This window comes from Protopterus annectens, chromosome 3.part0, assembly GCF_019279795.1.
Source record: "Protopterus annectens isolate FY-2018-M chromosome 3.part0, PAN1.0, whole genome shotgun sequence".
Taxonomy (NCBI): domain Eukaryota; kingdom Metazoa; phylum Chordata; order Ceratodontiformes; family Protopteridae; genus Protopterus; species Protopterus annectens.
Window position 1 is genome coordinate 1,618,104,701 of NC_056731.1, and position 23,244 is coordinate 1,618,127,944.

General features: G+C 41.6%; 1 protein-coding gene across 1 annotated transcript in view; it reads right to left on the bottom strand.

Moving 5' to 3' along the window:
- Positions 1-23,244, bottom strand: part of UBR5 (ubiquitin protein ligase E3 component n-recognin 5) — a 3,965,620-nt gene that overhangs the window by 1,793,155 nt on the left and 2,149,221 nt on the right. The window contains exon 25 of the mRNA XM_044065648.1: positions 8,954-9,105. Coding sequence (XP_043921583.1) covers positions 8,954-9,105 — 152 coding nt within the window. The remainder of the gene's footprint in view (positions 1-8,953; positions 9,106-23,244) is intronic.

The window sequence follows — 23,244 nt, forward strand, 5'->3', positions numbered from 1 at the left end:
TTTCTAGGGTCCTAGCCTTTTTTCTCATTCCAAGAGCAAAACTGTTTCCACTTTGTGGAGTAAGCCTTTCTAGTAGATGGTCTTCTGGCCTCCAAAATGACATCCTGCACCTCTTTGGGGAGTAGGGTCTGTTGAGGTGTTAAGGAATTTTCCGTGCAGCGAGATTGAGTGTTTTCAGCTGACTGTGAAGAGTTTTGTAGCTGTGCTGAGTCAGCAGAAGAGGCATTAGAGGTAGGTACCAGGGAGGAGTATGTGTTAGGCTCCTCAGGAGTGGGTACCAGTGTTGTCTTGGCCAGTCTGGAGCAATCAGTATCATCTTCGGTCTGTCTGCTCTTGCTTTCAAGAGTACCTTGGGCAGAAGAGGCAGAGGTGGGAAAGCGTAAACTGTCCATGCTGTCCAACTGAATGAAAGGGCGTCCACTCTCCAGGCCTTTAGATGAAAGGTCCTTGAACAGTACTTTTCCAATTGATGATTCCTGTGGGAGGCGAAGAGATCTATGTCTGGCCTCCCCCACGCTTGGATTATCTTTGTAAACACTTGAGGATGCAACTTCCATTCATGTGGATCTGTCATATTTCTGCTTAGATTGTCTGCCAGCGTGTTTTCCAAACCTGGCAAGTACTGTGCCTGAAGTTCGATTTGCCATTCCAGAGCCAAGTTCCAAAGTGTCATGGCTAGTCTGCACAGGGGGTATGAATGTGTTCCTCCTTGTTTGTTTATGTACCACATTACTGTGGTGTTGTCTGTTCTTATCAATAATTGTCCTGGATTCAGGAGGTCCTTGAAAGCTGTAATTGCATTTATCACTGCTAGCATTTCTTTCTGATTGATGTGAAGGTGCTTTTCCTTTTGGGACCATTTGCCCTGAATGCACCTGTCTGTCATGTGCACCCCCCCAGGCGTAATCTGAGGCGTCTGTTGTGATGACTTGATTTGCTTGAGGCTTGCAGAATGGAAGACCTGTGTTGGTTTGAAATGCTTGGGCCCACCATAGAAATTCCTTTTGCAAACATGGAATTATTGGTATTATTGTTTCCAAGCTGTGGCTGTGTTGAGACCATAGGTTTTTTAGGTACCATTGAAGTTTCCTCATATGCAACTTTGCACATGGGATTAAAAGAATGCAAGATGCCATGAAGCCCAGAGCCTGCAGGATTTTCCTTGCAGTAAGCCTGGTACAATTTGCTAGTATTTTGAAGTACTGAGTTAGTTGCCCCTGTTTTTCTGTCGTAGGATAGGCCATCTGGGTGTTTGTGTCCAAGTTGGCACCCAGGAAAGTTATTTTCTGAGATGGTGTTAGCCTGGATTTCTCTTTGTTGACTGTGTATCCCAGGGAATTCAGTAACCGTGTTACATAAGCCAGATGTTCCAGAAGTATGTGCTTGCTGTCCGCTTGGATCAGGCAGTCGTCCAAATAAGGGTAAATTTGTATCCTTTGAAGTCTGCAGTAGGCAATTACTGATGCCAGGCATTTCGTGAATACTTTGGGCGCAGTAGATAAGCCAAAGGGCAATGCAGAGAATTGATAGTGAATTGAACCTGCAAGAAATCCGAGGTATCTTCTGCAGCTTTGTCTGATTGGGACATGCAGGTATGCCTCCTTGAGGTCCAATGTTACCAGCCAAAACTCCTTGCTCAGCATGGGAAGAAGCTGCTGTAATGTGAGCATCTTGAATTTTGGTACGAGTAAGAATGCTTTAGGATGGATAAGTCCAAAATGGGTCTCCAGTCGGTTCCTTTCCTTGGTACCAGAAATAGCCCGGAATAAAAACCTTGACCTTGTTCGTGAGTAGGTACCTCTTGAATAGCTTTCATGTCTATGAGCTTTGAAATTTGTAGTTGTGCCTCTGCCCTTTGATTGTGTGGCAGGTTTGGCATGCCTCTCATTTTTGGAAGAGTGTGAAAATGAAATCTGTAGCCTCTGTTTATAACGTCCAGGATCCATTTGTCTGTTGTGACAATATGCCAATTTCTTGTAAATAATGCCAGCTTTCCTCCCAAGGGTGCTGCCAGCGGAGACTTGCTTGGCATGGAAAGGAGGAAGTCATTGGGTTTGTTTCCTGTATTGTTGTGCACTGTCTTCGCCACCTCTTGGTGCTGGAGTTTGCCATTGCCTGCCTCTATATGATCCTTGTGATTGTCCTCTGCCCCTTGTGCGCCTGTATCTACCTCTTTGGGGCTTGTCCGTGGCTGGAAAGGACCAGTTTTTAGAAGGCCAATTTCTGCTAAAACGTAGTGGTTGAACCTGTAGAAAAGCTTTGACAGTTTGCATAGATTTGGCTTTTTCTTCCATTTTCCGTAGTATCTCCTCAGCATTAGTACCAAATAGCACATCCTTTTGTAAAGGAGCATCTAGTAGTTTAGCTTTCACATGATCAGGCAAGATTTGTTCCCTAAGCCAGGCATGTCTATGAATGACTGATCCACAGCAGCTCTACTTGAGGCCTCTAGGGCATCATAGCCACATTGTAAGGTGCGTTTACCCACTTGTTCTGCACTATGCATCATATCCTGCAACTCCTTCAAATCTGGTTGTTCAGGTTGAGACATTTTATCTCTTAATTGTGATAACAGAAACTGCTGATATTTAAGCATATAAAACTGACAATTTAAGGCCCTCATGGCTAGGGTAGCCGAGGTATATACCTTTTTTTCCCCACCTTTCTAAGGATCTTGACCGTCTTTCGGAAGGTAGTGCATTCTTAGCAGTAGAGGCCTTCATTCCCTTGGGGCCTTGAGAAATGGTTTCAAGGTCAGCATTATGGCTTTTGTAAAGAAACTGGTGGGAGTTAGGAACTCTGTAGTACCTATCAGGCTAGACTGGGGCAGGAGGCAGGGAATCTGGATTAAGGCAAGCCTCCGAATAAACATCATCAAGTATGTCCGAGACAGGAGGTATCGCCAGAGGTCTGTGTTGAGGTAACAAAAGAAATTCCCTAAGTCTTTTCTTGGAATCAGAAAAGTCTTGGCCTTCCCAATGGAAGTGTTCCCTCAAGGTGTGCAAGGTTTCCCCAAAAGAAAAATCCTCTGGAGGAGACACAGAAGGAATGGACTGCTCTGCATCAGAATCTTCAAAAGGGGAGTAAGAGTGTTCCTCTACATCAGAATGTTCTGAAAAAATGGAGCCCTGATAAGAAGAGGGAGAATCTTCCTCCACTCTGGGTCTCTTGTCTGGAGGGGGTTGGGAACCCCTGATGAGAGTAATTAAATCCTCAGCCATTTTAAGCATCTGCTTTTTAGGCATGGGGCCTGGAGGTGGGCCCTGTGCAACAGGCTTCTTGGGATGCCTGGCTGATTTGGACTTAGTAAAGGCCTTAATGGAAAAGGAAGATGAGGGTCTAAAGACACCATGGGTGGAAGCGGACCTGTCCACATTAGGAGGCTCAACGCTCACAGTGGCTTCGGTGGTTGTAGTCTGGGTATGGGCCGAGGTACCTGCGGTCTCGGTTACAGAAGACACCGCCAAAGTGTCGTCGGTGGTCAGGGACTGCATAGGCGTCTCGCTGAGAACCGGACCACGTGTAGCCGGTTTTGGCGTTGTGTCGGTCCTTGTGTTTTTTGGACAAAACGGTAGTCGGAGTCTCCGACGACATTTTATAATCAAAGGCTTTACCAAAAAGGTGTTGGGCGAACTCTGCCCGATGCTTAATAGTGCGTTTATTGAAAGTAGCGCAAAAGCGACAGCCCGAGACGTCATGGTCTGGGCCTAAACAATGTATGCAAAGGGAATGGAAATCCTTATGCGGTATTTGCTTCCCACAAGAAATACAATTGTTAACTTTTTCTGACATCGGTCCGAGGCAAGAAAAGTTTCCCCAACGGGGTACTTAGCTTTAAAGAAGACTTCGGTTTCCAATTTTTCGTAAATTCAGGAGCTGGCCGACCGGCACTTGCGAACTGCTTCTGCTTCGGGCACCGCGCGGCAAAAAAAGACTGAAGAAAATGGCGTCGGCTGTGTCTTATATACCCCTGGCCTCACTGACGTCAGGAAAGAATGCGACAACAACCGACGCCGGACCTAGACTTTGGAATTCGGCCGACCAAGGACCCGCCCGACGGCAGAGAACCCATCTGTAATTACTGCAACTGTATGCACGATGAACATCAGACTGCCCAGAAACAGGTCATCAGACTGGATCCACCAGCGAACATGATGTTTGCCGATTGGAGTGAGTCTTATAGGAAACAACAGAGAGTGGTAAAGAATGGGCCGCTGTACCGCCAATGTCCACTAAAGGATTCACATAAAGAATCTTGCTAGAGGAACTATGGGAATGGCAGGTGACATCGACCCAAGAGTTTGTTGCATTAATTTTGCTGGAGGGGATGGATTAGACAGTATGGCCCGCATCTCATTTCTCAATAACGTGATGCGATGAAAAGGTAAGGATGCCACTTGAGTTGTAGTATTCAGCTGAGTTCCTATAAACTCCAGTGTCTGTACAGGAGCTAGGTTTGATTTGGTATGGTTTACTGAGATGCCTAATGTGTTGGATATCTGGGGCAAGTAATCCCTGGCTTGTCAAAGTTGATGCTTTGATGGGGCAGTGAGGAGTCAACTGTCGAGATATGGAAACATCTGGTATCCTTTGAGTCTCAAGTGAGCTGCCATGACTGCATGCATTTGGTGAACACTCTGGGGGCTGTGGTGAGCCCAAAGAGCTGTGCTCTGAATTAGTAATGTTTGGCTCTCAGCCGGAAGCGTAGATGTCTCATGGAGCGGGTCTATATTAGAACACCGATAAAGCTGTTAATTGAATGGCCTCATTATCACAAATGCCTGTGATAGAAGTGTGTTTTGTGAGTCGTGGTACAGTGAAGATCGGAAAATTTGCCCTTTCCTCACTGTAGTGCGATCTTGGAGTTGGTATACAGAATTAGCAGGGGGTGTGGGGGCACACAAAATTGAGTTCTATCGCCGGCATTTTCGATAAGGCCATTTGATTAACGGCTTTGTTGGTGTTCTAATATAGACCCTCATGAAGCACCTCTCTATTCTGATGGGATAGCACGCATCCTGGAGATCTACAGAGGACATCCCATTGTCCTTGTACAAAAGAGGCAGGATGGACTGAACTGTAACCATTTGGAACTTCAACGACTTTACATACTGGTTCAAACTGCTTCGATCCTAAATTTACCAAGGGGCCCTTGTTTCTTTGACACCAGAAAGAAGCAGGTGTACGTTCTGAAGCCTATCTGTTCAGGTGGGACCTCCTAGATGACTCTTTTGTACTTCTTAAGCTGTGTATTCCCTCTGACTGGGTGAAATGTTGGGCAGTTTCTTTCTTTGATGGCCCGAACACAGAAGAGTCATTAAAGGGGTATTAACAAATGCTGTGTTAAAGGCTTCCACAAAGTTGCACAGTCTCATTCAGGCATGTCTACTAATGGTTATGCCTAAATTGGCTGCTCACAAGGCACACTCCACTGCATGAAAGATCAGCTTCATTGATGCACTGGAAACAGAAGAGTGGCCAGTTGAGAAGAAAACTTCTTGAGATCCTCAGCAGACATGCACATCAAGGGTGTATGTGAAAGCTCCTTGGTCAAATCCCTCTGCAAATGAGTGAATAGTTCAACAACCTCAGTCTGAATGTAGCTGAGGTGCAGACATGCTTTCAAAATCTGTCTGTCACTCTGGACTCCCTGTTCGGCAGATAGACAGATGAGTTTTATTCAGCTAGCTCCTTCTTAGTAGCTGCTGCCACAACTATGGCATCAATTGGGATTCCCATGCTCCAGTGTGGTGTGTATCTGCAGAGGGAACTAAAAACTTGCCCGGGTACTTGGGGATGGGCTCGACAGTGTCTGGTTCCTTCCAGGCCCGGTGGGAAACCAGGTCAATATGTTCCATCCACCTAAGGGGGAGGGGGTCACCCAAGACATAGATGGGCCAGACCCAAAAGCCTCCAGGAGCACCGATTCCTCAAGAGTAGATTGGGAAGACAAGCCACTCTTCTGTTTAAGGATTTCCAAGATATCCCCAAAAGAGACATCAGGTGGCAGTCGGGGGAGGGGATCCCTCCCCTCATCAAAATCAGTGTCTTCCATGAGAGACTCAACAGGGGAGTCTATGTGCCTCATCTTACATGTTCTTTTCCGGGGTACATCCTCCATGGGGTGTTTGGCAGAGGTGTCAGAATGGGGGGGGGGAGCGCCATCTGGGGAACATGTGTGGAGGTTTCCTGGAGCTGCCTGACCCTGAAGAGCAGAAATGATGGGCTCAGAGCTTAGCTCCAATGAGGGGAGAGGGTTAGGATCCAAGATTAGACAGGACAGCTCCCTAGGTAAACAGAAAGCATTTCTACTACCTGAAAGGCTGATGGACCCAGGGAAACCTATCCCCCTTCCTCAGAGCTGAAGCAGCTGAAGACAGGAGGTCTGGGTTAACCTCAGATCCAAGCCCTCTAGACAGAATTAGAACCAAGCTGTCCGGGGCCAAGGCACTGAGGGATAAGGATGGATCTGACAAAGTAGGAGCTGAACCCAACCCATCATACCCGGTGCCAAACTCTCACATCCGAGAGTTTGGCACCAGGTATGGTGGGTTGGGTTCAGCTCCTACTTTGTCAGATCCGGTACCAAACTCTCAGATCCGAGACTCGCTCTGATCCGATGGTATAGCGGGAGGACTGGTCAGGGACACCACTGGAGTCAAGGAGGCGAACTTCCTTGGATCAGATGCCGAACCTCTCAGAGATCTTGGATCCCTGGGACTCTGAAACCGCAGGTCAAATCAGGGAAAGAGACAGTATTGGCTGGGCAAGTGTTCTCACAGATCTGAGGGGGGCCGGAGTTGGCAGGACCCCCACCTGGATCTGAGCCCTGAGAAATCTCCGGATCATCCTGTCCACGTCCACCTCTTGTCAAGCCCCTTAAAGATCTGGATGATGCTAGGGTTGCTGGTCTAGAATGTTTCTTGCCCGTTTGAAATTGTGAAGGCACAGCAGGAGAAACAGGCTTTAAAACAAACTCCAGCTACTGACTCATAGATACTGGGTCTGGAGATCTGAGTAAGTGGTAGATGGTAAGGAAGAGCTCATGATGGAAATCAAGCCTGTGGGACCCAATGAGGTCTGTGAAGCCAAGGGAGGAGCAACAGTCTTTGGATCTGAATATGTCAGATTCTAAATCTTCCTGATTTTTCCAGATGGCTCTGACAAAGCCCTTGGAGACTTCTGGAGGGCCCATTTCCAGGATTCTATGGAAACTTGAGGAGTTTTAAAGGGGGGTTTGAGCACCAGAAGAAGCAGCTGGTAGTAAACCCTTTAGAATCAATTTGTTGCACCTGTTGGAGATGGCCCTAGGGTTAAAGGTAGCGCAAATATCACAGGATGACTTAAGATGTTCTGGCCCCAGGCAGTAAGCACACTTCTTGTGATTATCAGAAGTGGGGACCTTATGCCCACAAGAAGTGCATTTCTTGAAACCAGAAGATTTCTCAAACATGTCCACAAACAGAGAAACAATAAACTTTAACTGTAATAACTAGAATAATTATACAAAAACAGAAGAACCTGAGAGGTTAATAAAGCAGGAGTTACACACACTAAGCTACACACAAACTAATCTACACACTCATATACATGTATATATATATATATATATATATATATATATATATGTGTGTGTGTGTGTGTATATAAATATAGACACACACATATACATACACATAGATCTATAAATATAAAATATAAATAAATAAATAAATAAATAATAGAAATGAAAAGGAAGAAAAAGTGCCAAGAAGAGCACAAAGGAAGCAATAATAATGGCAACAAGACAGAAAGGGAAAAGCCCTAATGCCTGTGATAACTGAGGGAGGAAAGAAAAGAAAGCTAAAAATTTGTCAAAAAAAACTTTACAAGAATGTATTCAAAAAAGTTTCCTCTCTCCACTCGAGAACGATCTGTCTTGTCACGATGGTAGCAAATGAGATCTGAGGAGTTGGACAAAGAGTGGAGTAGTATGGGTAGAGAAGAGCTTGAGAATTGGATCTGAAATCATGTGTATGCAGCAGAGTCAGATCCGAGGATTGGATCCTAGACCATTTATGATGACGAATGAAAAGGACAACATCAGATCAATAATTAATTTTGTTATAAAATGTCCAAAGTCTGCCCTTTTAGATAACATTCCAAAAATGGCAGCCCAACAGTGCTACATATCAGTACAGATGCTGATGGCAAATTACAACAAACAGGGCTCTACCCAGCTTCTCAATTTCACCACTTATTTTAAAAGATGTAGGTTGCACCTGAAAGTTTTTTCGATGTCATATCCCACACTTTCTACGGCAACCTCAGCATTTTTATCCCATAACTTTAAGGATATTACACACTCCATACCATCCTTTCTGTAAAAAATATATACAGCAGTTTTCCCTATGCAATACATTCCATATTTCTAACTACAACCAGTTATTTACTTACAATGTTTCAGAAAATAGTGCCCCCTCAATTATGCTTATTAAAAGTTCTGTCATGTCATAACTTTACATCTGCCTCTATCCTACATCATGCAAAATATGCGTTATTTCAGATCTCCAATATGAATTCTGGGGAAAAAAATGAAACATCTTTGCTCCATACTACAACTCAGTTTTTTAATCCCTTTCTTATTTGAAGAAAATAAGGATTTTCGGCACTACACACAATATGCAGTACACAGTCTCTCTTTTCTTATTATAGCTTAGTAAAACTTTGTTTCCACTGGAGTTAAGCACTTCCAGAACTAAGTCAGATGTTAAAAAAAAAGATTGCTGAAGATCTGACTCATGAATATGTCACAATGCAAAAATTTAAGAGCTTATCTTACATGCACATATGTACATAACATATTATCGATTACTATAATACAACAAGTATCCCATTTCAGCTTTACTATTTAAACATGTTTAGAATTTCTTCACTTTAGAAATGTAATGATACACACCAGAAATATCCCTACCAGGATCGATGGCAGGAGGATCAGGTACCCAACTTGGTGGTGCAATGGGAGGAGAGACAGGATCTTGGTGGTCACTTGATGACGTTCCAGTCTCATGCCGACCTAACCCAGCAGCTCGTAAAGATCGACGCATCATCTCGCGTAACCTCAAACTTAAAATAAACAAATAAAAAATAAGGTATTTCAGAGTATGCCTAAAATGCAAACACAACCCACAAACAGTTTATTACAAATAAATATCTACAGCACAGTCAGAAACCTGAAGAGACTGAACTCTGCTTAGCAGCAAGATTTTCTGTTACTAAATCCTTCCATACCATTCTTCATCTCCTACTTCAGAATCCTGAGAGCTTATCTAGGAAAAGTCTTGGAAAGAAATGGAAGGCTCTGTGAGACTTCTGATGGAGACCAGAAGCCTTAAGCTCAGCAGTTCAAGGAGGAGTGAAGGATGAGTTGGTGTCACTGCATGGTGCTTCTTCTAGGCAGGGAATGTGACTGACTTCAGCTGCAGGATGATGCTTCCTGGTCTGCAAGATCCCCACAGGATCCTTGTACCAAAGGTCTAAGAATTTCTTCACAATGTTAATTCCCTGAGAAGTCAGGGGGGCCTGCCCTGCAATGGAGCATATCCAGGACAGTTCAGTAATGAGCTATAGAGGTACCTGTCAGAGTGAGAACAGGAAAACAGCAAGAAAAAGATAGGTACAGGTTGAGTGGAACAGAAAGTTTAATAATTTTCTAAACAAAGCAAATAGTTAAACTCTGCATAAAGAAACTACTTCCCTTCCCAAGGGCCTACTAATTTTTCATAAACCAACTTCAAATGAGCAGAGTTCCTTATAACAAATCACCTCAAGGATGGGTTACATTAGTACTAACATTCATGACTGATGTCTACAAAAAGATATACAAGTATCCACCATAACTGCAGATCTTCAAGAGCATCTTATTTAACAGGGTTGCATATGATATGAATTTGTAAATGACCATGGCTAGCAAAGCTTCTCTCTCTTCTCCCAGAATGCAACTCCCAAAAAGTAGAGGTGGACTGACTAATTACTCAGTTTTATTGCCAGTCTCTCGTATCCGGTTTATGTGGAGGTTTGAGGGAAATAAATGTGGTCCAGATATTACATATTAGAAAATAACTGCTGTGTAGTCAACTTCCATAGCTGTTCAAGTATAGCTAGTATTGCAGTCATTACTGCAGGGACCTCTGACACAGGCCAAGCAATAAAGTCTATCTTGTTCTTCAGAGCTTGGTATCATTCCCTCAGAGCAGCAACAAAGTAAAACTTCATCAGATGTTTTCATATACCTGCTATTCAAACAGTGTTTGCCTATGTCATCTTCAGCTCTTTCTTATCCCTCTTTAAGCCAATGCCAGCCTAGATTCCATCCTTCAGCACTTCAAACCTCAGAAGCAGTGGTCTAAGACACTATGAATCCTAGCCACAACTGGAAACTTGAACAAGAAAAAGTGAAGGGCAACAGACAGTACAAGTAAAAGTGAAGAGAAATGGAGGGAAAGTGGTTACCTACCCCATTTCTAGTTAACAGGAGTGGAGATACAGGGAGGAGAAAAAGGACTGCATCGGTGACAACAGTCAATAATAAACTATTATTATTTTAAGTTGCCTACCTGCACAACTGCATAACGTTTGTATCACTGTAAAAATGATTCCAAAAGCTCCCCCAAACCAGGGGGGCAGTAAGGTGGATTACTGCAGAGGAAGAGGACATCATGCCTTTTAGGGTAGCAGAGAAGAACCTATCTCTTGCCCAGGAAGCCACATTCGGCCTGCAGCATTTTGAGAAGGGGTGAAATGCAAACTATGATGATTCTAAGATGCTCTGGAAACTAACCCCCTCTCAGTAACACAGTTGTTGCTGTGCCCCTAGTAGAGTGGGATTCTGACACTTCACCTCTGAAAAGTCAAATTAATGGAGTGTCTTATACATTTACAGTCTTCTTAAATACAACTATCCATAAGCCTGCTTTTGGCAAAGGAGGTGAGATGTTGTTATAACTTCCTGATGGTCTTGGTTCTGTCAAAACAGCAGCTCAATTGTTTGTGAACATTCAGTGAGTGCAAGACTCCTTCTCCTATGTTTTGAGACAAAAGGAAGAAAACTGGTACCTGGACAGCTTGATTTAATGAGCAATTCTGTAACTACCTTAGGAACGAGGAAGTGTTATTGCAAAGAGAAACACTGGTCTTTGTGGAACTGAAGATTGGGTTCTTTGCATATTAAGGCCCATAGTACTGTCAGAAATGACCGCAATGAGGATAAATGCTGTTATTCAGATCAAGAATTCCATGGCAATAGATGTTGCAGGTTTAAATAGTGACTAGGCTATTTTTTCTGTCACTAGGTTCAGTTGTAAGGTTGGTGCCAAACAGCCTGAAGTGACAGCTGCCCTTTAGAAACTGACTCACAAAGTCTAGATGCAAGTTGGGGAGGGGGGTTACTGACAAGCTGGCGGACATAGCAGACAACTGTACCTTTACAGAGTTATAAGCTTGGCCTACATTAAATAGCTCAGAGTGATACTGGAGAACCATGGGCACTGGCTTAAATGTTGTTTCTTCTTTAAGAATAAAAGTGACAATGTTTTTCTTTCAATTAGGAATAACTTCCTGGCCCCAGGTCTCCTATCATCCCTCAATTTTCAGCATGTGCTTAGAATAAAGGTGCACAAAGGGTAGGAAGATCAGATCTTCCAAGCTGCTGCATTTGACGTGGTCAGATTGGATCATATCAGGAAACCCCTGTACTACCCCAAGAGAGACGCATGCTGAGGAAGCAGAAATGGTTTCTCCCTTACCTCCTGAATTAGAAAAAATAATCAGTACCATCTTGGCCATAAAGGGGAAATGACTTGAGGCGGAGTGAGCGTATTTGTAATTTATGTAATGACAATGATATTGTTGTACATACTAATAAAGGTAATAATAATCAGAATTTTCACAATGTGAAACAGACTGGGGCCATCCCGAAACAGAAAACATTTCAGAAAAAGAAAAACAAACAGCACTTCAACAAGCGCAAATCCTAGCTCCGGACTTTAACAGTTTGAACATTATTACTAATAGTACTGGATTAATTATTCATCTTGTATTGTTGATCCAATTGTAGTGGATTTATTATCCAAGGACTACACATTCGTACCAAGTCAACATATGAATGTGGCTAGAGCCATTATGGATGTTAAGCATTTTTTAAGGAAACTAAATTTAGCAGTTTTGTTGGGCAACAATAAAGGGGTGGATAATAAATTTAAGATCACCAGCACATATAAGCCACCCTTACACCCAGTACTAAACATCTTTGAGAGACTATGTGAACTGGATTTAAGATTGGTTTGTAATAATATTAATAACAAGTCCAATTGTTTTAGTATGTAGGGTAATGTTTCAAAAAGCAAAAATGTTAGCTCGGAGGAATGGCAAGCATTAAACCAATTAAAATTTTCTAAGGTTAGAATCACAAAACCAGATAAAGGGGGTGGCTTGGCTATCTTAGATCAAGATGATTATGTGCAATCGATGAAAGTATTATTACAGAGTGAAGTTTATGAACAAATTTCCCTCAATGAGCTAAATGCAGCACATAACCGTATTAAGGGTTACTTAAATGACCTATTTATAGAAGCCAAGATCAATGTAGAGTTATTAAACTAAATGACAATACCATTTCCAAGAATACCGATTTTATTCGGTATTCTGAAAGTACATAAAAATATCACAAACCCACCAATGAGACCTTTTATTGATGCCCGAGGTTCTATTACATACCCCTGTGTGAAAGTTGTAGAAACAATCTTGCAGAAATATTTGAAGTATGAACATCAAATCTGCAAAGATTCTTGGTCATTTTTAGAAAAAAATCAATGATTTAGAATTTGATGTTGATAATTTCAAAACAATAGAAGTCAAGGATCTTTATACTTCGATACTGCACCAGGAGGGAGTAGAATGGGTAAGTTTAATGCTAAAATTAAGAGGGGCGAGTTATTCTGAAATTTTCCTGGTAGAGGAATTACTAAGCATAATACCTACTAATAATTTTACTTTCGATAAGGAGCACTACCTTCAAAAAAGTGGGGTAGCCATGGGCTCCCCTTGTGGGGCAAGTCTAGCTAATCTAGTGATGGCATATTGGCAGACTGAGAACATATTTAAGAACTCCCATTATATGCAGAGATTGACTTTCTACACACATTACCTTGACAAAATATTTACTATGTTTAAAGGTGACTTAGAACAGGCAACTGAGTTAGTAGATTACCTTAATAACTCTACCCAATTCTTTGAATTCACATTCAGTTTTAGTGTAGAAAAAATAGACTATTTGGACATTAAATTAAATAAAGATCTCCATAATAGGAGACATGTGTCTAAGATCTATAGGAAAAGTACTTATTCAAACTCTTTCCTGCACTTCTCAAGCTGTCACCCTTTTTCACAAAAACGATCTGTCATAAAGGGACAACTAGTCAGAGCAGCTAAGACAGTCTCATCAGATGTAGACTTCTAAGCTGAATGTGAGTTCTTAGGCAACATGTTTGCTAGCCGTGGGTACCCCATGGGCTTGGATTGAAGCTGTTACAGAAGTCGTCCAATATAAAAGACAGAATGGGGTAATTACTCCTATTCTGCGGAGTTTTGTAACTCAAGATCAGTTAGTCAATAGTTCAGGTGCTCCTGCTTTTTCAGGCCATTCCCAAGTATCATATGTTCATCAAAATCAAGTTGATAGTAATTACATTAGTTTTATAACAACATTTAATATGGATAGTACTATAATGTCTCATATATGTAAAAATTGGGAATTAATAAATAATATTTTCTTAATGAAAAATTAGGACTGTGCCCAAAAATAGTAAATAGAAGGGGTTGCAATCTAAAAAACCTGTTTGAAAGTAAGAATCCTAGTTTAGTTAAGCAACCAGGTATGTAGAGATGTGGGATGTGAAGATTTTGTAAGTATATGGATATAGGAAGTAAATTTGAAGTGAAAGGTATAAGCTTTATGTCTAAACAAAAATGTACATGCAATTCAAGATTTGTTGTTTATCTTGCTAAGTGTCAATATTGCTCAGCATTTTATATAGGAAAAACGGAGCATAGACTCCGTGAAAGAGTTTATGAGCACCTATATGCAACAGAAAAATTTTAACTAGAAAATGCTTTGGCAAAATATTCTCAGATGACAAATGGCCATTTACTTTTAGAGCAATTGACCAAGTATTAATGGATGGAAGAGGTGGACCAGCCACATTATTATTAGAGGAGTTAGAGTTGTATTGGCAACTGTTATTAAATGCCTTTAATTTTCCAGGCATAAACAAAGCATGCACTATTACATGCTTACTTAAACTGAAAAGCCTTGAAAGATAAAAGCTGGAGATACAATCTTGAAGAATAATGTAATGAGCACATTATAGTTCAGTTTATCATTATTCTTTATATAGTTTTTTTACATATATTTTTCTGTTTTTTATTTATATTAAGTTTAAAGCGTTTTTAAAATGCGAAGCAGGTGAATATTCCTTTAAACCTAATTTCCTGGATTTCTTATTGGGAGAATGTGTATTGTTATTACAAGTCATATGACTGCTGAGAAAAACTTTTAAATATCTTGTATTGCACTGTTTTGTTATCTGAAGTAGTTTGCATATTTAGAAAATGAAAGTGCTTCACATTAAAACAGTTTTTTACTCACTGCAAGTATTCCACCATTTTTTTAGTTTGTTTGGGAAATTAAATGTATTTATTTAAACTTTGTTGACTGGATTAGTCCCATTAGGCCATCAGCCTCTTTTCAGTGAGGACCAAGAAGGTATATTCATACTGACTAGTCATTTATAGCCTCCCCTCAACTTTTTGGATTTCCCTAGGGAGCAAGGGCAGTGGAGGGAAAACACAGAGAGAGACCTGTCCAAGTTAAGGGTAAAGGTGTCCACCACCCAAGCCAGTTTGTGAAGTGCTCTGACCAATTTTTTCCATCTATCTGTTGACTGAAAGAGAAAGGTCCATCTCGGAGACATCCTATAAGACTGTCAGATCTAGCAACATCTCTTTGTGCATTACCCATCTGTGTAGATCTGCAAAGCTCGTTTGATCCACCACACAATTCCCTGTGCTGGGTAAACCTGTAGGTCACTAGGATATGCCTTGGCTATAAGGTCTGGTCCCACATTTGCATGGCTAGCCTGCAAAATGTATGTGCCCCCTCAGCCCTGTCTGTTTAATCAATCACTGAGGTGTTGTCTATAATGATGTTCTGGGTCCAAGGCAGCCAGTCTGCTAAGAACACAAGCATCAAAGTCACAGACAATTGTATCTGTTTTGATAGGAGTATCAGCAATGTGGTAAAAGGAGGGGGTCAATGTTTTTACCAAAAGCAACTATACTGTACTTTCAGAAATTTAAAGATGAGCCCATAACTGACATCAGCAGTTAGCATGGTCCAGGCCTAGCTGGAGTTATCTGAGTGACTGAGAGAAACATGACAAATGCACCCAGGTTGCAGTTACTAAACAGTCCATTAACACCTGCTTTCAATTACAAGAAGTAGATGCCAAATAGCTGGGGGCCAAGGACAAAGTCAGTGTTGGCTTTGTTGGACAGCCAACTGGTTATCCAGTGGACTACTTATGGGTTTCCAGTAAGCTGGGAGAGTTTATATACGGGATGATGTCAAAAGTAATACTGACTGTGATGCCCTCATTTCTTCAATGAACGTTTTAAAGAAATCAACTAGATTTAGTAGACACAACCTACCTTTTACAAATCCAAACTGGTTTGGGTCAAGGGTTTGCAGACCAACTATATCACTGTATTTCAAGCTTAACAACGTTGAGCTCAAATACTTTTCGGACTAATACATCTACAGTTTTGGGGGGGTGTGTCTGCCTATATGCCATGGGACCACTATGGCCTTTCTCCACATTTCAGGGAGACAACTTGTAGAAAGACAAGCTAAAAATGCTTTCACTTAGCACTCCCTTACCCTGCTCTCTTTGACTTTGTTAGTATTCTTACATAGTTTGGGGTGGCAGTCTCTATCCTGCAGTACAAACTTCTGCTTGGTCTCATCCCATTCTGTTACGTTTACCTCTCTAGAAAGGAACCAAGGTACTGGGAACAAATAACTAACCTTCTCCAGTAAATCTCAGACCCCTCTTGCCAGTTTTCTACATCCTTTCTTGAAATCATCCCTATTGGCAAAATCTCCTTTTCTCCACTCCAGTAATGGTTTAGTTCTTAGAATACTTTCTGTTACCTTATGAATATAATGTTCTATATGGGTATTGTTACAGTAAACTCTGTTAACTGGAACCCATGGGGACTGGTAGATGCCGGACAACTGTAGTTTCTGGTTGCTTGAGAGTTACTACTAAAAATAGGCCTGAGTGGCGTACAGCAACAGTGGTCCCTCTCCACAAAGGTGGTGCCTCAACGGACCCTGGAAACTATCGCCCCATAAGCCTGACTAGCTTGGTCTGCAAAGCTATGGAAAGGATCATCATGGACCTCATAAATAAAGATATTGGGGACCTACAGACACTGGATCCTACCCAGTTTGGCTTTGTTAAGGGCAGATCCTGCCTCTTAAACCTGGTTGACTTCTTTGAAACAGTCACCAAGGCCATTGACGAAGGGAAGGTGGTCCACACAGCCTATCTGGACCTCGCAAAAGCCTTCGATACAATACCCCACTCGGGCATTATAGATAAGCTCACCAGCTTAAATATAAACCCCTATGTCACTAGATGGGTTGCAAACTGGCTCAAGGACAGAACCCACATGGTTAGAATTGCTGGAGCCATGTCAGACTCCAAACCAGTTACAAGTGGCGTCCCACAAGGCTCAGTCCTGGGACCTCTCTTGTTTGGTATATATTTCTCGGAGGTACAGGCCAACACGGAAGGACTGTGGCTGACCAAGTTCGCAGATGGCTGCAAACTGGGCCATAATCGACTCTCCAGCCGACACAAGCATCCTCCAAAAGGGCCTCGTAGATACAGACAACTGGTGCCAGAGCCATGGCCTCAAGCTAAACGCCAAAAAGTGTATAGTCATCCCCTTGGCAAAACAAAGTGCCCACAAATTACCACATAGGTGGTAATCCATTAAGTACAGAAGTAATTAGGGACCTGGGGACCCAAGTTGATAGCAATCTCTCATTTGACAACCACGTGGCCAAAGTGGTTAGAAAAACATTTTATATAGCCCACCTAATCATGAAGGGATTCACATCTAGATTAGGGGAGGTCATCGTGCCTCTTTACTCATCCCTCATCAGGCCCATAATTGAGTACAATGCCCCTTTTGGGATGTACCTTACCAAACACCTGCAGCAACTGGAAAGACCCCAAAAGTACCTCACCAAGAGGATCAAAGGGCTCAAACAGATGCCATATGCTGCCCAGTTAAAGAAACTCCAGCTCTACTCAGTGGCATACCGCCTGCTCAGAGGTGACCTGTGCCTGGCGTATAAGGCCATGTCCAACCCGAATTAAGGGACATGCTGCACCTCAAAAATCCAAATCCCATCGAGCTACACGAGAGACTTGAACCTCAGCACTGAAATAAATAGGACATGCTGGAGGGACAGATTCATAACCCAGAGGCTCCCTTCACTCTGGAATAAAATCCCAGTCCAGGTTAGGCAGAGTCCCTCATTGACTCTTTTCAAGAGGAATCTTGATGAGTGGATGGGAGATCGTAGGTTTACCCCGGGTATCACTTCTGTGTCACTGTTAGACAGAGGCACAGTATACTAACCTTGAAAAAGGGCATAGCAAAATTAATTTAAAATGGGTGGCGAAAGCCAAACATACTCTGGCTAGGCTTATAAATGCCCTAGGGCAGACAGCCTAGTATGAACCTATGAACCTATGACTAATACTGTACCCTATACTATTTGTTTGGTTTGACTTGTTCTCAGCTTGGGGAGTGAGGAAATGTATTTCTATCTTCTTTTTTAAAACTCAAACTCTAAAAAAAGTAACATATGTTTCTGCAGGGGGGACAAAATGCAACACATGAAAGTTGTACTATATTTCTTAGATTTTTTTTTTTTTTTTGCCGGTTGCTTGAGAGTGCCAGTTGCTTGAGTTCTAGTTAACTGAGAGTTTACTGTACTCTTCTTAAGGACCAACACCTAAAATACCTCTCAAGACATCTGCAACAACTGGAAAGGCCACAAAAATACCTCACTAAAAGAATCACAGGCCTAAAGCAGATACCATATGCTGACCACCTTAAAAAATGCCAGCTATACTCTGTCGCATATCGTCTACTCTGAGGCGATCTCTGCTTAAGATACAAGGCCATGTCAAACCCAGAACTGCTGGACATGCTGCACTTAAAGAAATCCCAATCCCTCAGAGCCACACGCTCCAGGGATCTAAACCTTGTCATCACAATAAACAAAACATGCTGGAGGGATAGACTCCCCAGACTCTAGAATAGACTGCCCATACATGTCAAGCAGAGCGCCTCATTGGCCCTCCTCAAAAGGAACCTTGATGACTGGATGGGAGAAAGGAAATTCACCTCGGGGATCATGTCAGTCGCCCTGCTAGACAGGGGTCCAGGGAGGTAAATACTGTGGGAAGAAATAGCCAGGGAGTTGTTATGGCTAGGCTTGTATAGGCCCTAGGGCCGACAGCCTAGTATCAACCTATGAATCCTATAATCTCCTTACTTCTCAAACCCAACCCGTTATCATCACACTGATTTATTACCTTCTGTTTGTTTTATGTGCATGAACCTTAACTGTAAAGCTATACAATATACCTTCAAATCAGTTAATCCTAAACCACCTTGTTCCTTCTAGAGAATTCCTTCCCCTACCAAGTAAACTGCTTCAAGTCTTAATTACTGTTCTCACCTTCTCCTATACTTGATAAAAATATGCCTGTGTACATAAAACTAAATGAACTAAACATTTTCAATGCTTGCAGCCTACAATCGTTTGTAAATCAGAATGTGTTTTGTCTCGAATGGAAATCCTGAGACAAATTATGTTGTAGCAATAAACTTTATTCATAACAGGTTTGAAGAGCTTACTGTGATCACACAAAAGCAAATCTAAAATGGCAGACTACAACAAAAAAAACTTCAATGCAAAGAAAACAATTACTTTCTCAGCTTAGACATTTTGGAATACTTTCCAACCATAATTCACAAACTCTAAACTAACAGGAAAAATAATGCAATAATCCGTATTCTTTTGCCTCATCTTTTGCGTCACTTGAATGACAGCTCAAAAGGTTAGCTTTCCAAGCATATTTCCCAGGATTTCATGTTAGCACACTTGCTAACTTTCTTTCACAGTAATACTCCAATCATTACAGAATTTGCAATAAAAGCAAGGCAAAAACACAATGGCAGGCTATATTTCTGTTTCTAATTGTACTCTTCTGACAATGTCTTTTAGTCACAATGCAACTTTCACAAACAAAGCTCAACTATCCTCTCTTACCTCAATCCTGAAATAAGCACAACTATTCCTTTGTACCTAGCTTGCTTTTTCACAAAACAAAAATATCCATTCTGGCCTTGCTTGTTTAGAAGCAATATTAAGACTACTTGCAGAAATCCATTTCGATAGATGCACTTTTAGTACTTCATCCTATTAACTTTTCTCCCTATAATTCATTCTTAATTGAACTCCGAACTCTATTCACATTTTACAACCTCTACTTAAGACGCATCTTGGCATTACTTCTAATCCTTGTAAATATTAGACCATGCTAGCTTTTCAGCACTGTGGCTAAACTATTTCTATGTTTATATTTTTAGTATTCACACTTCGTGTGACAACTATAATTTGTTCTGTATACTGGCATTTCAGTTTGTACTTCATTGTATCTTACATATGATGTTTCTTTTTAATTTTTACTGCTTTAGAAGTTATTGGAGCTTTTCTATTCGGGTCTCCACTGAAAAAATGTTTTTTGTAACACAGCTGAGTACTTACGTATTATCGCAACCAGATTACAACCGAGTCACTGTTGATGTGTACTGCCGACCCTTCAAGATACAGTTTGTTAGGGAAATAACATCCACCTTTTTTAGGATGTTAGGTTTACAACAGAAAATAACGGACATGGAAAACATTAGTATGTTTAATATATGTTTTATTCAGCATGCTAGTGGCTCTATGATCACTAATTCTCCGACTGAAACTCATGTTCATAATCAAGCTGTCTTTCATTTTACTTATTGTTGCACTTGTTAGGTAACTTTTTTTTTTTATCATGGCAAGCTTTTAAGTGTTGGTACCCTCCTGCAACTTAATCGTAGCTTCTAAAAGTATACAAATATATGTATTACAGCAAAAACAGAGATGCTGGTAGACCCCCTAATGATAATGCGATCGTCAGGTACAACTTCGCCGAGCACCATGTGAAACATGTTGTGTTTTGGCTGAGCAACTCTTTCTTTGTAAGACGACATACCTGCAAACCTCCCACTTCAGACCCCCACACACCCTTCCAAAAAAGAGCACGAAAAAGAAACATACACCTTACAATGAGTTTTTCTGAATGGTTTCCCGAAGAGGAGGATAGCCTGAGGGTTGACAAGCAGCACTCATGTTTAACTGTCAGGAAAGGACATTCCTCGGCAAGAGCAATTTCAACGTTATTCCTCACCCCATGTACAAAACAATCTCAAAGAACAGTAGTCTGGACTTACACACCACTGGTTAGGTTAGTACACGTCGTTTTGCACAACCGTTACGAGATGTGTGACTTCTGAAACCTGGTTGCACTAATATGCAAGTACCCTCAGCTGGAACAACCCCATTAACAAATGTGAAATAATTAAATAAATACATTTACGAATTAAACTTTTACCTACTCTGGTAGGAGATTTGTGCCAGAGTTGTATTAGACAACCAACCATCTGATTATTCTCATCCTAGAATCTGCACTGAGAACACAATGTTAGAAACACACCTACAGGCTTGACTGAATACCACTCACTCTACACATGTTTACATGCATATTTACATATTCTATTACCATTAATTCAGTAGCACATATTTTGCAATATTTTAATCATTTGGGGCCTGCACATGAAGCATAGCAAAACAAAAACTATAAATGTTAAAGCTAAGAGTCTTTTAAAAACCTTCCTCAACACTAACTGATTTGCTAGCCATGCCTATGCTGAACTATCAGCTCCTTTCGCATGATTTTAACTTAATTTCAGCACCTGGAGCAACTGTGCAATATTTTTTCTATCACACATTCAGTCTTTTCCTCATTAAGAATAAATACATTGTTTATTTACTTCTGTTAACTTGATAAATAACTGCATGTTTAACTTCATGTCAAACAGAAATTCACCCTGGGGATCACATCAGTCGCCGTACTAGACAGGGGTCCAGGGAAGAAATAGACATGGAATTGTTATGGCTAGGCTTGTATAGACCTAGGGCTGATAGCCTATTACCAACCTATGAACCAATTAAATTAACTTTTCCAAGATAGCTGCAGACTGATCAACAGCTTAACTTCAGCTCACGCAGTGTAAAAAAAAAAGAAACTGATTAAGGACTAGCAATTATTACAGTTTTAATACAGTTCACTTACTGGCTAGTAGGTACACTGCCTGGATGCCACAAAGAAGAAATCTATACAGCCTGAAAGAAAATCAACTAGAAAAGGTGACAAGAAAACATTGACTGGGAAGAATCCTGAATCTGTTCAGCAAAAAGCAGTTCAAACTCCAAGCTCTGGTATAAAAGATAGCATCCAGTAACTTGGAGGAAAAAATAAATCAAATGTGCCTAAAGCTGACTCAAATAAATGAACCACTGAAGAAGTATATCAACTCAAATAACAAAAAGCTGGAAAACAATGGAAGAAAATTTCAACAGCTATACAGATGAATTGCTAAAACTGCAAAATTCAGAGGTTAAAATGAAGAAAATGCTGGCAGAATATGAGACTGCTCAAGAGCCGTTTAAAAAAAATGGTAGTTAGAAGACTGAGCACACAGAGAAAAAAATTATGTAGTCACCATAACGTTCCATTTGTGTTGTCCATTCCTCAACTGATGGGTCTCAGATCAAAAACTCTCAAGCTCCTCCCTTTACCCATAATGCCCAGCCAATCTAACATACCTCAGATCAGGTTTGCTGCCCCTAGAGATAAAGGGCAATATCTTAAAGAAATTAGCAAAAGACAAAATATGAAAAGAAGCTGGAGCTCAAACAAGGAAAGTACAGTTGTGTACACTTACCATAAATGTAGATGTTCGAGTGTATTCACTGTTGCAGTCATCACACTTGGGTTATCTGCCTGCAGGTAGCCCTCAGTCGACCCAAATACCAGAGACTTAATATTTCTGCATCAGTTGCTGTCGTTCCAGGACTGACGTCAGGGGTATAAAAACAGGCAGCAGACGTCATTACATCAGTTTTTCTTGCCTCAAATGTCAGAAGCCCCCCCCCCCCCAAATAGGGAGCTAGGTTATGGTGGGGGAAAACACCACCAGTAAAAAGTAAATACCAATACCCCTGAAAGGGGTGAGTAGAAGGCATGGAGAGGAGAGAGAGAGAGACCGGGGGCTAGAGGGAGGGAAACCAAGGACTGCAACAGTGAATACACTCGAACATCTACATTTATTTTAAGTGTACACAACTGTACTATGTTCTTCGTGTTTCACTGTTGCAGTCATCACACTTTGGTAGATTCCCAAAGCTGAAGAAGGATGAAGGCAGTCAAGAAGAGTTGGGGTTGGATAGAATGCCTTGCAGGACTGCTGCAAAACCTGCCCTGGATTTGAAACAGATAGACAGGTGGGTAAATGCTTGGTGAAGGTGTGTACAGAACTCCAGGTAGCAGCTTCCAGGATGTCCCTGAGAAATGCTGTAGAGGTAGATGTTGCCCTAGTGGAATGTGCTCTGACCCCCTTGAGGGGTTGGTTTCCCATGGTGCTTGTAGTAGAAATGGAAGCAGTGTGCTATCCATTTGGAGACCGTTTTGAAATGGCCTTGCCCTCTGCCCCTGCTGCAAAGCTGACTAGTAACTGGTCAGATTTTCTGAAGGGCTTAGTCCTATCAAGGTAGGATCTGAGCTGTTTGTGCACATCCAAGGAATGCAGGATCATTTTCCCTTTGTTTTGAGAATTAGGGAAGAAGGTTGGCAAATGGATGGATTGGTTGAGAGCTACAATGGACACCACTTTAAGCATAAAGGAAGGGTTAGCCCTGAGGGAAACCCTGTCAGCACGGAAATAATGAAGGGTTCCACAGCC